The sequence below is a fragment of the Hylaeus volcanicus genome, chromosome 5 (genome assembly GCF_026283585.1).
Source record: "Hylaeus volcanicus isolate JK05 chromosome 5, UHH_iyHylVolc1.0_haploid, whole genome shotgun sequence".
NCBI classification, from domain to species: domain Eukaryota; kingdom Metazoa; phylum Arthropoda; class Insecta; order Hymenoptera; family Colletidae; genus Hylaeus; species Hylaeus volcanicus.
In genome coordinates, this window is record NC_071980.1 from 7,524,129 (window position 1) to 7,537,672 (window position 13,544).

At 40.1% G+C, this 13,544-nt stretch overlaps 2 protein-coding genes across 18 annotated transcripts in view; one reads left to right on the forward strand and one right to left on the reverse strand.

The window, feature by feature from the left end:
- LOC128877507 (collagen alpha-2(IV) chain-like) overlaps positions 1 to 4,017 on the forward strand; it is a 62,133-nt gene extending 58,116 nt beyond the window's left edge. For both annotated transcript variants that reach the window (XM_054124849.1, XM_054124850.1), the window contains exons 23-27: positions 280 to 367; positions 444 to 614; positions 705 to 890; positions 1,263 to 1,555; positions 3,174 to 4,017. In XM_054124849.1, coding sequence (XP_053980824.1) covers positions 280 to 367; positions 444 to 614; positions 705 to 890; positions 1,263 to 1,555; positions 3,174 to 3,647 — 1,212 coding nt within the window. In that variant the 3' untranslated portion in view covers positions 3,648 to 4,017. The remainder of the gene's footprint in view (positions 1 to 279; positions 368 to 443; positions 615 to 704; positions 891 to 1,262; positions 1,556 to 3,173) is intronic.
- A 653-nt stretch (positions 4,018 to 4,670) lies between these two features.
- LOC128877508 (putative uncharacterized protein DDB_G0291608) overlaps positions 4,671 to 13,544 on the reverse strand; it is a 143,763-nt gene continuing 134,889 nt past the window's right edge. For all 16 annotated transcript variants that reach the window (XM_054124867.1, XM_054124866.1, XM_054124852.1 and 13 more), the window contains one exon: positions 4,671 to 8,848. In XM_054124867.1, coding sequence (XP_053980842.1) covers positions 8,820 to 8,848 — 29 coding nt within the window. In that variant the 3' untranslated portion in view covers positions 4,671 to 8,819. The remainder of the gene's footprint in view (positions 8,849 to 13,544) is intronic.

A 13,544-nucleotide genomic window follows, 5' to 3' on the forward strand; every position in this document is an offset into this window, starting at 1 on the left:
TGGTTATCAACGGACAGGGGCACCCCTGCGCCTGACTCACTGCAACCTACCCATATCAGTTCGTAACGGTGGTTGCCAATGAACAGGCGCACCTGCCTGCGCTTACTTTAATCCAAGCCGGCATGCGAATCTATGATTGCGATTGCCATCGAATAGAGCTACATTCTCTCCCGTAATAAATGGCTACCAGAGCTACAGGCCAACTGGTCAGGTTACGTTACATTGCGTTGTATCTTGAACCTTAAATTCTTAAATTCTTAAATACCGTTTATTTGATAGGGACCAAAAGGAGATCGCGGTACTAGTCTATTTCCGCTTACGCCAAGAAAAGGGCAACTCGGTGACATAGGAATCGTAGGATTACCTGGTATGAGAAATACGAATAATTCTAAAGTATAAAGACTTTGTCTAGAAATTTCTTAATAGAAGGACTGTTGATGTAGGTTTCCCAGGGACAAAGGGAATGATGGGCGAGCCTGGAGAAGACGGTGTACCCGGACGACCAGGTGAACGAGGAATGATTGGCTTCCCAGGTTCTCCAGGGCCAGATGGCAAAGATGGTCCTCCTGGTTATCCTGGCATTCCTGGTCCCGTTGGACGACAAGGGCTACCAGGTGAAGAATTGTTTTTTAATTAACAAAACATTATTGAACACATAATATTGTCTGTCTGCTATTGTTTCGGTACGTTATTCTGCCGTGTAGGATACCCTGGAGTTCCAGGAGCCCCAGCACCACCAGCACCAGGTGCACGAAACAGAGGATTCAACATAGCTCGACACTCGCAATCCGAAATGATACCTCAATGTCCGAAAAACACTGTCAAACTCTGGGACGGTTTCTCTTTGCTACATATAATGGGCAACGGACATCCTTTCGCACAAGATCTTGGTAAGAAAGACTACTTGACACTTCTTAATTAGAATGACCAACAACTCAGAAAATATTGTACATTTTAATTACTTTTCTCTCTGGTTATTTTAAATACAATAAAAGTGCAGATGCGCAATACTTTCTGAGGAACTTTAATATATTAAAACATAACTAGATCCTAATTTTTAATCGTAGTATCTTCTTCGGTCATATAGGAATAGTCAAGGGTTGAGAAATCATATTTGTACGGCCATAATTACTAAGATTAAAATGTTTATTCACAGAATTGTACATTGGTAGTTGTTTGAAATTACATTTGGATTGGAGTTATAGCGAAATGATAAACACGGAAATTACGAATTTTATATTAATATCGACGTTCTTTCGCAGGCGCCCCCGGTAGTTGCGTCACCAGGTTCTCCACCATGCCCTTCATGTTCTGTAACATAAACAACGTATGTGATTACGCGCAACGCAACGACTACAGTTATTGGCTGAGTACCACGGAACCCATGCCAATGTCAATGACGCCCATACCGGCGCCAGAAGTAGGCAGATACATTTCCAGGTGTTCTGTCTGTGAAGCGCCAACTCGTGCAATCGCAGTGCACAGTCAATCCATGGCTATACCGGAATGTCCAGCTGGTTGGGATGAACTTTGGATCGGGTACAGCTTCCTCATGGTGAGCAGATCTCTTAACTATATCCAAATTCAGTATGATATAGACTACTAGGTTTATTTATCTCGCAAGCATGTGCTTTCCAGAGCACTTATCTGTAACATCGATAGCCAAATATTAGTGGCATTTTCCCTGAGCCTAAATTCGCGTAACCCGCCGTGCCTGTCTGCAATTCTGGTTGCCTATATAAAATGAGGCAATGGGTCCATCTTATGTTTTCTCACACATTCTAACATTTACCTAACATCTCCTAACACTTCCTAATACCTCATAGCACATGTCGGCACCTCCTGGGACCTTCTAATACGTTCTGACAACTCCCAACACCTCCTGCCTGCCACACTCTGACACTTCCTAATACCTCCTAATACCTATTGGCACCTCCTGACATCCCCTGAGAAATCCTACCACTTCCTAACAATTCCTGACAGCTTCCAACACCTCCTTAAACATCCTGACAACACCTAACAACAGTTCCCTTCATTTCTCTTTATTTCCTCACACGTAAGGTAAGTTTAGAGATAGAAATAAATTTTATGGATACCTCGTCGCATATCATGTTCTCCTCCTCCTGTTGCCAGGAGTAAAAATCCGGCATTTCCCATCACAATTTTGAGCGGGACGATTTGCAACATTGTTGAACTTGACCCTGCTCAAAATTCCAACATAGTTGCAGCTCAGAAGTTCGGCAGAATGTGACAAAATCCGAAAAATCGACTCGACATTTGCAACATTGTTGTAGTCCCGGGAGAAGCCATATGCAACATTGTTGAACTTGCAACATTGTTGTAGTCCCGAGAGAAGCCATTTGCAACATTGTTGAACTTTCAACATTGTTGTAGTCCCGAGAGAAGCCATTTGCAACATTGTTGAACTTTCAACATTGTTGTAGTCCCGAGAGAAGCGATTTGCAACATTGTCGAACTTCGCAACATTGTTGTAGTCTCGAGAAGAACGATTCGCAACATTGTTGTGGTCCGAGAGAAGCTATTTGCAACATTGTTGGACTTGCAACATTGTTGAAGGTTTGAGCCGAACCATTTGCAATATTGTTAAACCAGGAAATATCACAGATATGGGGGATATATCACAGAAATGAGGAGAAATTATAGGGAAATGTACCAGGAAGTAAAGGGAAATATACCAGGAAATGGAGGAATATTAAAGGGAAATGTGTAAGCTAGTGGAGGGAAATTAAAGGGAAATATACCAGGAAATGGAGGAATATTAAAGGGAAATGTGTAAGGTGATGGAGGGAAATTAAAGGGAAATGTGTAAGAAAATGAAGGGAAATTAAAGGGGAAATGTAGCAGGTAATGAAAAGAAACGAAAGGGAAGTGTCAGGTGTTGTTAGGAGGCCTTCGAATGCCTTAGAAAGCCTTAGGAAGTCTTGTGACTTTTTGAAGGTGTTAGAAAGTGTTGGGAGGTCTTAGGAGGCCTGAAGAAGTCTTAGGAGATTTTGGGAGATGTTAGGAGTTGTTAGGAGATTGTTGGAGGTGTTAGGAGGTGTTGGAAGGATGTCAGGAGATGTTAAAAGTATTTCGCCGTCAAATTTACTTACCATCTACTGCTATAAAATAGTACAGAGTTGCTCATATGTACTACTCGACTAATTTTGCAGCACCGAGATGCAGGCGCAGGTGGTGGCGGCCAGTCGTTGATCTCTCCGGGATCCTGTCTCGAGGAGTTCCGCGCAAGACCTTTCATCGAGTGCCGTGGCTTGGGCACTTGCAACTATTTCTCCACTGCAACGTCCTACTGGTTGGCCACTATCACCGACTACGAAATGTTCCGCAAGCCCTCTCAACAGACCTTGAAGGCAGACCACACCTCGCGCGTCAGTCGCTGCGCGGTGTGTCTTCGTCGTCGCGTTATAGAAAACCCTTACGGCCATACTCTAACGCCGTTCACGTCGAACGGCCAGAAGGAGGTGGCTGGCAACATCCAGTATCCACCACAGCAGTACCCAGACTATCGACGCCAGAGGCGACCGCCTACTGGCAGAGTACGATACCCCAACAGAGCCAACCAATACCGCAAACGGGGACGGGTCCGCAAACCCGAACGACCAGCGGAGGATCCGGAAGCGGCTTAAAGAATTGCGACGTCAACAGCTACGGTCTTACCAGTGATGTTCAGGGGGGTAGCGACTCTGTGTATATAAACAACGAAACGAGATTTCCGAACCAGTCGCTATAGATAAGTTGTGTCGCAGTACTCCTCCACGATGGCTGGTGGAGGAGTACTAATTATTTTGCCCATATCTGATACGATTCCATCCCCGAATTCAGGGATGATGTATGCCTTATGCCAAAAATACGGGGACCGAGGTCCCCAACGAAACTGCCAATCGACGTCGCATCGACCTCGCGGATGAATTTAAATTATCGATATTTTCTGTACGATATTTTGCTATTGTAACTGTCTATGTATTTGCATTGAATAAAGATGTTTTATAGAAGCTACCTGGAGGGACGAAGCATTAACGAGTAATTAGCATAGTACATGTTACCAATGTGCGGAAACCGTCTCACGATTTTTATTTAAGATTTCCTGTAAATTAAATCAACTACAGCAAACCACCGTCGCATTTTACTTCCATGCTTGATGCATATCACACAAAGTTACAACGAGTACTTGTAACGAGAAGTAGATATAAAATTAACGCGTTTCACTATGGTAAGTCCCTTAAAATTTTATTTAATTGTATGTACTTGTGTATCAACTGTTTAGAGAATAAAATATATTAATTAATTATTCAAAGAACACCAAATATATAATAATTAAGCAGTGTCTTACACTTACATCCATCCTTCGTAATTATTTTTAAACAATAGAATAAAAACTTTACAATTTTTATTCATAAAATGTACTTTAAGTATCGTTACAATTATATACACTCCCATAAGCCAATCTTCGATTTTCATCCACGAGCGTTCCAATTGTTTCTCCGCTTAAAATCATTTCCACCTTACTTACAAAACCCTGCGCCACGTTAAATGAAATATCCGCGAACGTAACACGACGGCAAGACCACCGTGATCGCCGCGTGGGATTCGAGATGACAGGTCGTCGTTTGTTGTCTGTGCAGAGCGACGAAATAAACGTACACGTGAGATCGATATTATATTTATATTTATAAAATTATTCATCATTAGAAAGCACATATGATCTATCTATATGACGTAATTCACTACGCACACACGCGTACAAGCGTGCCTACGAGCGCACGCACGCACAAAGAGAAAAAACACGCGGAGCCGCACGCACACACCGTGAAACCATTCGCACCGTTTTTTCTTCGCATACTTTCGCTTCACGCATACGTAAGCACACGCACACGCACACCCACGCACTTACCACACACTCCCATACATACATATACACGCGCGGGCATACGTACGCGTGTACGTAAGCGCGCGCGCGTACACACACGCGTGCAAATTAGAGAGACGGGGGCGACAGCAGCAGCGCACGCGCGCCCTGTGGCACGCGCACGTATATCCGTGTGTGAACGGCGACGCGCGACAACAAACGAGTATACGTGTCTCTATGTATGCACGTGTACATATTCAGAGTACCTCACGAATGTGTTTTTACAGGTTCTTTTTACGCAATCTTTGTAACCGCTCGAATTGGAAGAAAGTGCGACAGAGATTTACAACACCACGCCTACACACAGCCCCGTCCCTTCCCCTCCATCTCTCGTGCTCCAGGCCAGTGTTCGCATCACAGAAGATAATAGAATCGCCGTGTCGTCGCGTTCCTCGCGAGAAAATAGCCCTTTCGCTCTACGTATACATATACATATATATATATATATATATTTTTTTTTTCGCGTCATTTTATACTCACTCGTCATATCCACCCCCGTGGTGCTACGTCGTCTGCTACCAAAATTCAAAACCCCGAATCTTATCTAAAACTACTACCCACGAGAACGTTTCGCGTCCCCCCCCCCCTCCCCCCGTGACGAATAAAAATTAATCGCTACTACGCGTCGTAAAATTGTAACTAAAAGAGAAGAAAAAGAAAAAACAGAAAAAAGATACATCGTTTCGTCGCAATAAAAAGGATCTATCCGGCGATATTCGCGAGACAACGATCTCTCTCGAGCCCCGGAGGCGTTCGACCCTTCGCGCCCCGACGGTTTCGAGCTTCGCGACGAAGGGTCGATAATAAACTCTATTCGTCGATTAATTCGTCCTGCGTAAAAAGTAACCAATAACGGGGGACAGCAACGAAAGTGGAAAAACATGAGAAACAACTAAAATTACAAGGTGGAACACCGGGAGCGAGAGAATTAAGTAAAAATCATCGTCATCGGACGACGAGCGAATTCGGATAAAGAGGATCGCGGTGAAATGACGTCATTTCGAGAGATCTACGCCGGGGGACGCCCTTTCCGCGTTGCCGAAATAAAAAGGTAATGCTATTGAACGCGTTTCTCGTCGCGACCGTTGTTCGTATCTGTCGGCGTTTACTGTCGATCGACATAGTTATTGATATAATTGTTCGCGTTTACACCCCGTGTGGCAATTTCTTCCAACTTCCTCCGTCGTTCTTTTACTTTTATTATTTATTATTTTTTTTCGCGTTTTAATAATCGGTAAACATCCTGGAAAAATAAGACACTTGCGTGAGATTTCTTTCATATGCATGTTATATATACATATATACACACCATTCATTATTTTTTGTTTTTTTTTTCCTTTTGTTGTATCGCGCGGCGTGTGTATATACATATAAACGTGATTAGAACTTTTATTTTTCATATTACATTTTCTTTCCCAACCGTAATTGTTTCATCTCTTTCGCTTTACACTTTTTTTTATAATTCATTTCGTTTGTTTGTTTGTCCGCGATTCGATCAATGTTAACAACAGATGTCATTTAGATGTAATTATTATTATTATTATTATTTTTTTTTTTTAATCATTTTTAGTGTGCATCTCTAAGACCCAAAGGAGAATTACCGAGCTATGCAAAATAGAAGATTGATCTCCACTTTTTTTTTTTTTATCCTCACACGTATACATATATAAATATACGTAAATTTATATACCGTTTATATATAAATAACCGGGCGAATCAGTTATATATAACGCGCTATATAAATCCCTATACATATATATGTATATATACATATACATTTATACAATATATATGTACATATATATGTATACAAAGGTACTCTTACTATTGAATAGAAATATGCATATTCCAAGTGTTCAATAATATCAATATCGATATAATAATAATAATTATAATAATAAAATAATATTATTAATAATAATAATCCTTAATATTACAATAATATAGTAATTGCAACAAGAATATTGGTAATAGTGATAATGATGATGTCAATAATAATAATATTATAATAATAATAATAAAATAATAATAATTATTACAATAATAATAATAATAATATTAATAATAATAATAATAGTTATAATCATATTAACAACAACAAGTATTCTTTGTCACATTTTGGTTGCAGATTCTTACAATCACAAATATATTATTCATAAATGTAATAGTCAAAAAGGATGTTAAATTAAGAGAATACGTGATAGTGCTCTATTTTGTTTTTTTTTTCTTTCCTTCAACGTCATCCTGTGTACAATAATTAAACCTATAAATAGTTCTATGTTCAACAGCCAGTGGTATAGTAAAGTATACCTTTGAGGTACCTACGTAGTTTCTTTCTTTCAGTGATACCAAATACAACACCGACGGGAGCCACGTGACGACCAATCCCCGACGATGGGGGGCTGACCCCAAGCGGGCCGTCAGTCTATCGTGTCGGTATTAATATTTATATATATATATATATATTTATATATTTATATTTATATATATTTATACTCGAATATCGTCCGAAGCTGGGATGCCCCGATAAAGGCTTTTCTTTCTTCCTTTTATATATATATAATATATACATATATATAAAATAAGATAGAGCGTCGCCGCGCGCTATCGGGCCACGTGCCCCCCGCGCAACCGCCCCTTTTGTTATTAACCCCCCGCCAGCCGCCGGGCAACGTGGATACCGTTCTTTTTCATTATCAAAGGGACGAACGCAGGGAGTATACATTTCTAGCAATGGCCACGTAAACAAATTTCAACGACGTTAAACGTCCAGTGCACCGTATCCAAAAACAATCATTTCTCTTCTCTTTCTTTTCTAACGTCTAATCATAGTACGAACTTCATATCACGAACAGTATAAAATTAAAGCGAATCTTACTTATCTTCTTTCGGTATCTCGCCGTGTTGCAACTCGAACAAAATTTAAAAGTAACGCGAACTCTCTAATATAAATTAAAACACAAAGCACCACGTTACACGCGATAAAACAATAAAATTTCTCGAACCTAGATTCACCACAGCTAAAGTCTTAAAAATTGACGTTTATCCGAATAGACTAATTGCACGGTGTTCCTGATCATCCTCCCTCTGTCCTTTACGTAGACTCCGCGCCATAAACAAAATCAACGATTTTTCAACCAGATCGCCCGACGACTGGAGGGGGTTGAAACGACCACCCCTCGTTCCCCCATTGCGATCGATCCATCGACTCGGTTTTTCCACCGACGGATTTTCCACGACCGTGCTTATCGTTCACGCGGCTTCGAATCACCCTAAGGCTGTCGAACGACTCACGTCTCGAGACGAGTTTACAGCCCTTTGGGACCGCGGTCAGTTCCGACGCGGTCGAGTGTCTCGACGACGGCCGAACGGGGGAAGCGGAAACTTTTGGTCCTTCGAGTTCGTGCAAGATAAAAAGTCGATCTGTCGGTCGTCTCTCGTCGCGAATCCCCTATTTTCTTTTCCGTCCACGGTGTATCGAGCGTTTCTACATCTTTTTCAAGGGCACGAAAAAGGCCCCGTGTTGCGGCGCGAAGCCGCGGCGACCTGCGCAGCTTCTTTTTTTTCTTTTTTTCTTTTATCCTTCTTTTATCGCATTGTATTTGGTGATACGTATCTGAATACTGACTTCGTGTGTTGTAGCATTACATATAATACAATAGTATCCAATTACGTATAAGGGTGTAATATGCGGTGTGTGATCGATATTCGTTCTCGTTTCCAACGTTCAACCACGGCGCTCAAAACGTATTCCCCCCATTTTCAACCCCCGCAGGTTTCATCCTTTTATGTTCAAACGTATATTACATAGATCCCTTTACCGTGCAAGGCGTTGGCCTGCAGTCACTCGGACAACAGTTTCTGTAACAGCGACGACTGGTTCACCTTCGGATCACCTCGAGCCACTTCCTCCATAGAAGTCTGGAAAACGAGTTTCGTTCGGTCAACGAGGGTGCTGCTGGATGATCGAAGCAACGGTCGACAACCCCCTTTTAATCGAGGGCTGTCGAGGTGTCGAGACAGGTGGACAGGTGGTACGACGGTTAAAAACATCTCTTACGTGAATTTTTATTCGGTCTTTTAACCGACTTCGAAAAAGGAGGACTACTCAAGGAGGAGTTACTCGATTCGATGTGTATATATATTTTTTTAAACGTTTAACGAAAAGATGAAGCACGATGTTACTCAATTTGGGTGCAAGGGCTCAGGTTCAGCGAACAGGGGCTGCTTTGCAACCCGAGCCACGTTTATGATTCGAATGTATCATTGCGACCAAGACAGCGAGCGTGGAATAATATTAGGTTGTCCCGAAAGTTTCTTTCGCGAGTTGCACTCAATTTATTTGATGTGGTCGTGTTTATAGAAATAGACAATCAAATTTCATAGATATTCATGTTGTAACAATAATGGAACAAAATGAATCATGCACGATTCAGTAATGTAATATAAAACATAAACTATTGTGCATGTATTAATTATTAGTATAGCGAAAGAAACTTTTGGGAAAACCTAATAGTTTCTTGTAGAATATATTGATCGTTGTTACTTCGCGTTGGGTACAATGTTATTCGCTGGCAATCGCTTCTGTGGCGAATATTGACGCCACAAGGAGTTTCGTTTCTATTTATCAAGATTTATTTTTAATATATATTTGAAAATAGTAGAATTTCTTCTATATTCCATACAAGCGTCTTGGTATCACTGGATAATATCCCGATCCGTCTTTTTCTAAATGTACGTTACCCACCGCGTTACTACACCTGCAACTGTCCCTCACCTGCGTTCAGATTACTCGCGCGGACCCCGAATTAGGGGACCGCGCATCGAAACTGATCGTGCTGGATGCATGTGAGTACTCAAATTGCTTCGTGATTTGTTAACGAGAATTAGTCGGAACGCGATTAATACGAGCCTTGGTTATCTCGTTATCAAAAACAAACTTCTAAATTCGTCCAACGAACAATTGCAAATTTAATCGAGTTTGAATACTCACGGTCAGTTTCTTTATTCGAGAAGCAAAAGAGAAAAAAAAAATAACAGAAAAATCTCGACGAATTCTCGATCGGGTCGATCGACGTCGTTCCGGTGGCGAAAAAAAAAACGCTGCAGCGAAGGCAAACGCATGATCAAAACTCAAAAAAGAAAATCTTTACTGAAGCCACATGTTCGCTACACATCCAATGTTCCAATTGCACACCAAAGGCCGCTAATCTAGTGATGTTTAACTAAATACATAAATAAAAAAAAATAAAAATAAAATAAAAAAGAGAGAAAGAGAATAGTTCACTTGGCAGTCGTGAATCGGCAACGGCAAGTCACGAACAAAGAAAGAGAATGGCAATTTCTTTTGATAATGTTTTTTTTTCTTTTTTTTTTCTTTTTTCTATACAAGCAGTTACTTTGCAGAACGTTAAGAAGCTACGTTGAGAATCGCGGTGGCGTCGAAAGATCGCCAAAAGGCATTGCGCCACAGCTGATGCAGGCATGGTCTTCCAACTATTATGCAAACAAGTGGACACTAATTGGCGGTTGTAAAGGTAACAACTGATCATTGAAGTTGCATGAAAATTAATCATCGAGTCGAACCGTATCGATCCACGTCGGCAGAACTGAGTATCATTTGTAATTAGACAAAAGTTTGCATTCGAGGTTCGTTTTAGAATTGTTCAGAGAACCTGGACAAATTTTGTTCGAAATTATATCGAGGAACAATTCGAAAAAATATAAATTTTAGGATTTTATTGGACGCAACTTTACTCGGAAATGATCGAAATATTTGAATCGATGGGTATGATTTATTTAACGTTAATAAATATTTGAATGAATTGTTACTATTGCACGAATTAATTCATCTATTTGCCCAGGCCCGTGGGAAATTACCGCGAGAGTTCTGCCTCGTCCAACGAGAGCGGAGATGGGCAAAAATTTAGTCGAATAACGAACAACAAATGACCATTTATTAACGCAACGAAATTTTCATTTTTGTCTCTAATAAATAATCCGCGGATCTTTATGCATTTATAGGAAATTCGAACGTGCAAGAACCTACGAAATGCAAACAAACAATATGCAACAATATAAAAAAAAAAAAGTTGAAAGTAAAGTTCATGTTATAATGTATGCAGAATTAAATAAATTGCTATTTAGGTTCAATTTTTCTAGACACGTTCGCGAAGATTTGATTTCGCATAAAGATCCGCAGTCTACTAATAAACATTTAGTTCTACGAAATTACTTACTCGTTCTAAGAGTAATGAATAATATACCGTCGGAAAATAATTTTGTATTCGTTATTCGAATCTTGCCCATCTCGAGAGAGCGATCAGCCTCGAGAAGAGATCGTGAGAGCGACGTGCTCGGATGTCTGTTTGGCTCACTGTGAAAAAGCATTACAATACTAAAAATGTAACGTTACACGATACAACAAAATGGCAGTGTGATTAATAGTGATTACTTCGAATGAGCTGAAGCTTACGGCACCATCACCCTGCAGATAAAAAAAAAATAAATAAATAAAAGAAACAACGTGTCTTTCGCGAATAACGTGAACCGGCATGTTCTTCGTTTTATCGGAATACGGTATCGTTGTAGAAGAAGCAAATCGTTTGTTTACTTGTTTAAAGATACAAATATAATATCCTGATGAGAGCTATACTACATGATCATTTCTCGACGAGATGAGAAACTATTTTGTTCGTTATCGATGTTGGGACGATGCTAATAAGTTTCTTATTATACATGTATATATTCGTTAGTTTTAATGAATTGGAATACTTCATTGATTCGCGTATGAAATAGTTCCGATTCAAATTTCCAACTATTAAATTTATCTTGTTCGTTTCCTTAACAGATAATAAATGAAAACTTGTCGATATTTAAAACTGACTCTCTTTTCCTATCGTTTCATTTCCCCACCTTCTTCGTTTACTAATTTCTCACGGTGCCCCTAATCGAATACTAAAACTACCCTGCTTCAACTAAAAGCGCGATCGACTAACCGAAACTTTTCGATTGCTCTGGGAAAAATAAAAATCTTGCGTTACGTTAGTTCTGCGCGCGAACACGACAATAAATGCGAGGTTACTTGCGGTTAATACAATCCGAACGAAATAGGAATTAGTTTTACGTGTAAAGATGACGAACACCTAACGCGTTCTAAGACGAACTTTCTAAGCGATCGACTCCGAACGATCCGAGTCGAATGATCGTTTCTGTCGGTGCATTAGTCGATCTGACAGAGTTAAACAAACAAAAAATTTATATCTGAGTCTTTGGCCTCTTCGAGTGTCACTGAGTGTAAAACTTGGAATAGTCTCGAGTCGAAGAATTTAAAAAAAAAAAACACCACAAAGATTTTCTCATTAAAAAAAGAAATACGTATTCTCGTATAAAAATTTGCGATTACCAAGAAATGTGTCGACGATCAGAACGAGTTACCTTACTCTACAAAGGCGAATAATTCGAAAGAGGGGAACCTGCGAGTTTCGTTTTCAGAAACCTTTCTCGAACAGGTCAACGACGTACCGGGTTCCGTTTATTTTCTATTTAGATCTCGTATTTCAGTTCGCGATTATTTTACTTGTACCAAACAATGGAACAAACGGTGTCCCGCGCGACTGGAACAGACTGTACCGCGAAAACGATTAAAAATACGACAAAAGGAATGGCAAGACAGAATGAATGGTTTCCGATGCTCCATATTTCTACGTTTTTCATGCGTTCGAGTGCATATATCCAACTAGAATGGTTTCGGTTATATACCTTCCTATTGTTACGTTCAATTTAACAAACTGATTTTATAAAAATCGTCTAGAGAGCCACTGGAAGCTGCCGCGGTTACCTTCGCGTTGATCGTAAAACGCTGTTTCTGATCAAAATTACTATGCATCGGACACATGAAACTGCGAATGTTACACACCGGTATTATTACATCAATTTATCGAATGTATCCACCGCGATAAAAATCGTAATGTATTCATAATGTATATCCGTAATTACAGTGTGAACTATATGCATTTATGATTTGCAATAATACAGAAAGCATAAATAATGTATACGTAATGTATGTTAAATATATTCCACAATTATTATTTCGTTTTGTACAAATGCACATGCATTTTCATTATACTTTCGATTATACTTTGATTCGCCATATGTTTATTAAACTAGTTAACATCATAAATGCATTAAATCCGCGGTCTATTCACGATGTATTCATCGCGAACAATATTAACGTAGAAAAGAGGAGCACCAAACGACTCTTCGAACACCCCTGGGTGAACCAAATAAGATTAACAGTAAAATACCAAATTCCTTCTAATCTCCGCATCACCGTAACCCCGTACCTCGAACTACACAACGCTTCTAAAACACAGCAACAAGAAGGAAAGCCTGGAAAAAGGCGAACGTCGAATCGAAATCCTTCGATCGAGATCTATGTCCGAAGAAGAATAAACGAGAGAGAGAGAGAGAGAGAGAGAGAGAGAGAGAGAGAGAGAAAAGAGAGAGAAGAGAGAGAAGAGAGAGAAGAGAGAGAAGAGAGAGAAGAGAGAGAAGAGAGAGAAGAGAGAGAAGAGAGAGAAGAGAGAGAAGAGAGAGAAGAGAGAGAAGAGAGAGA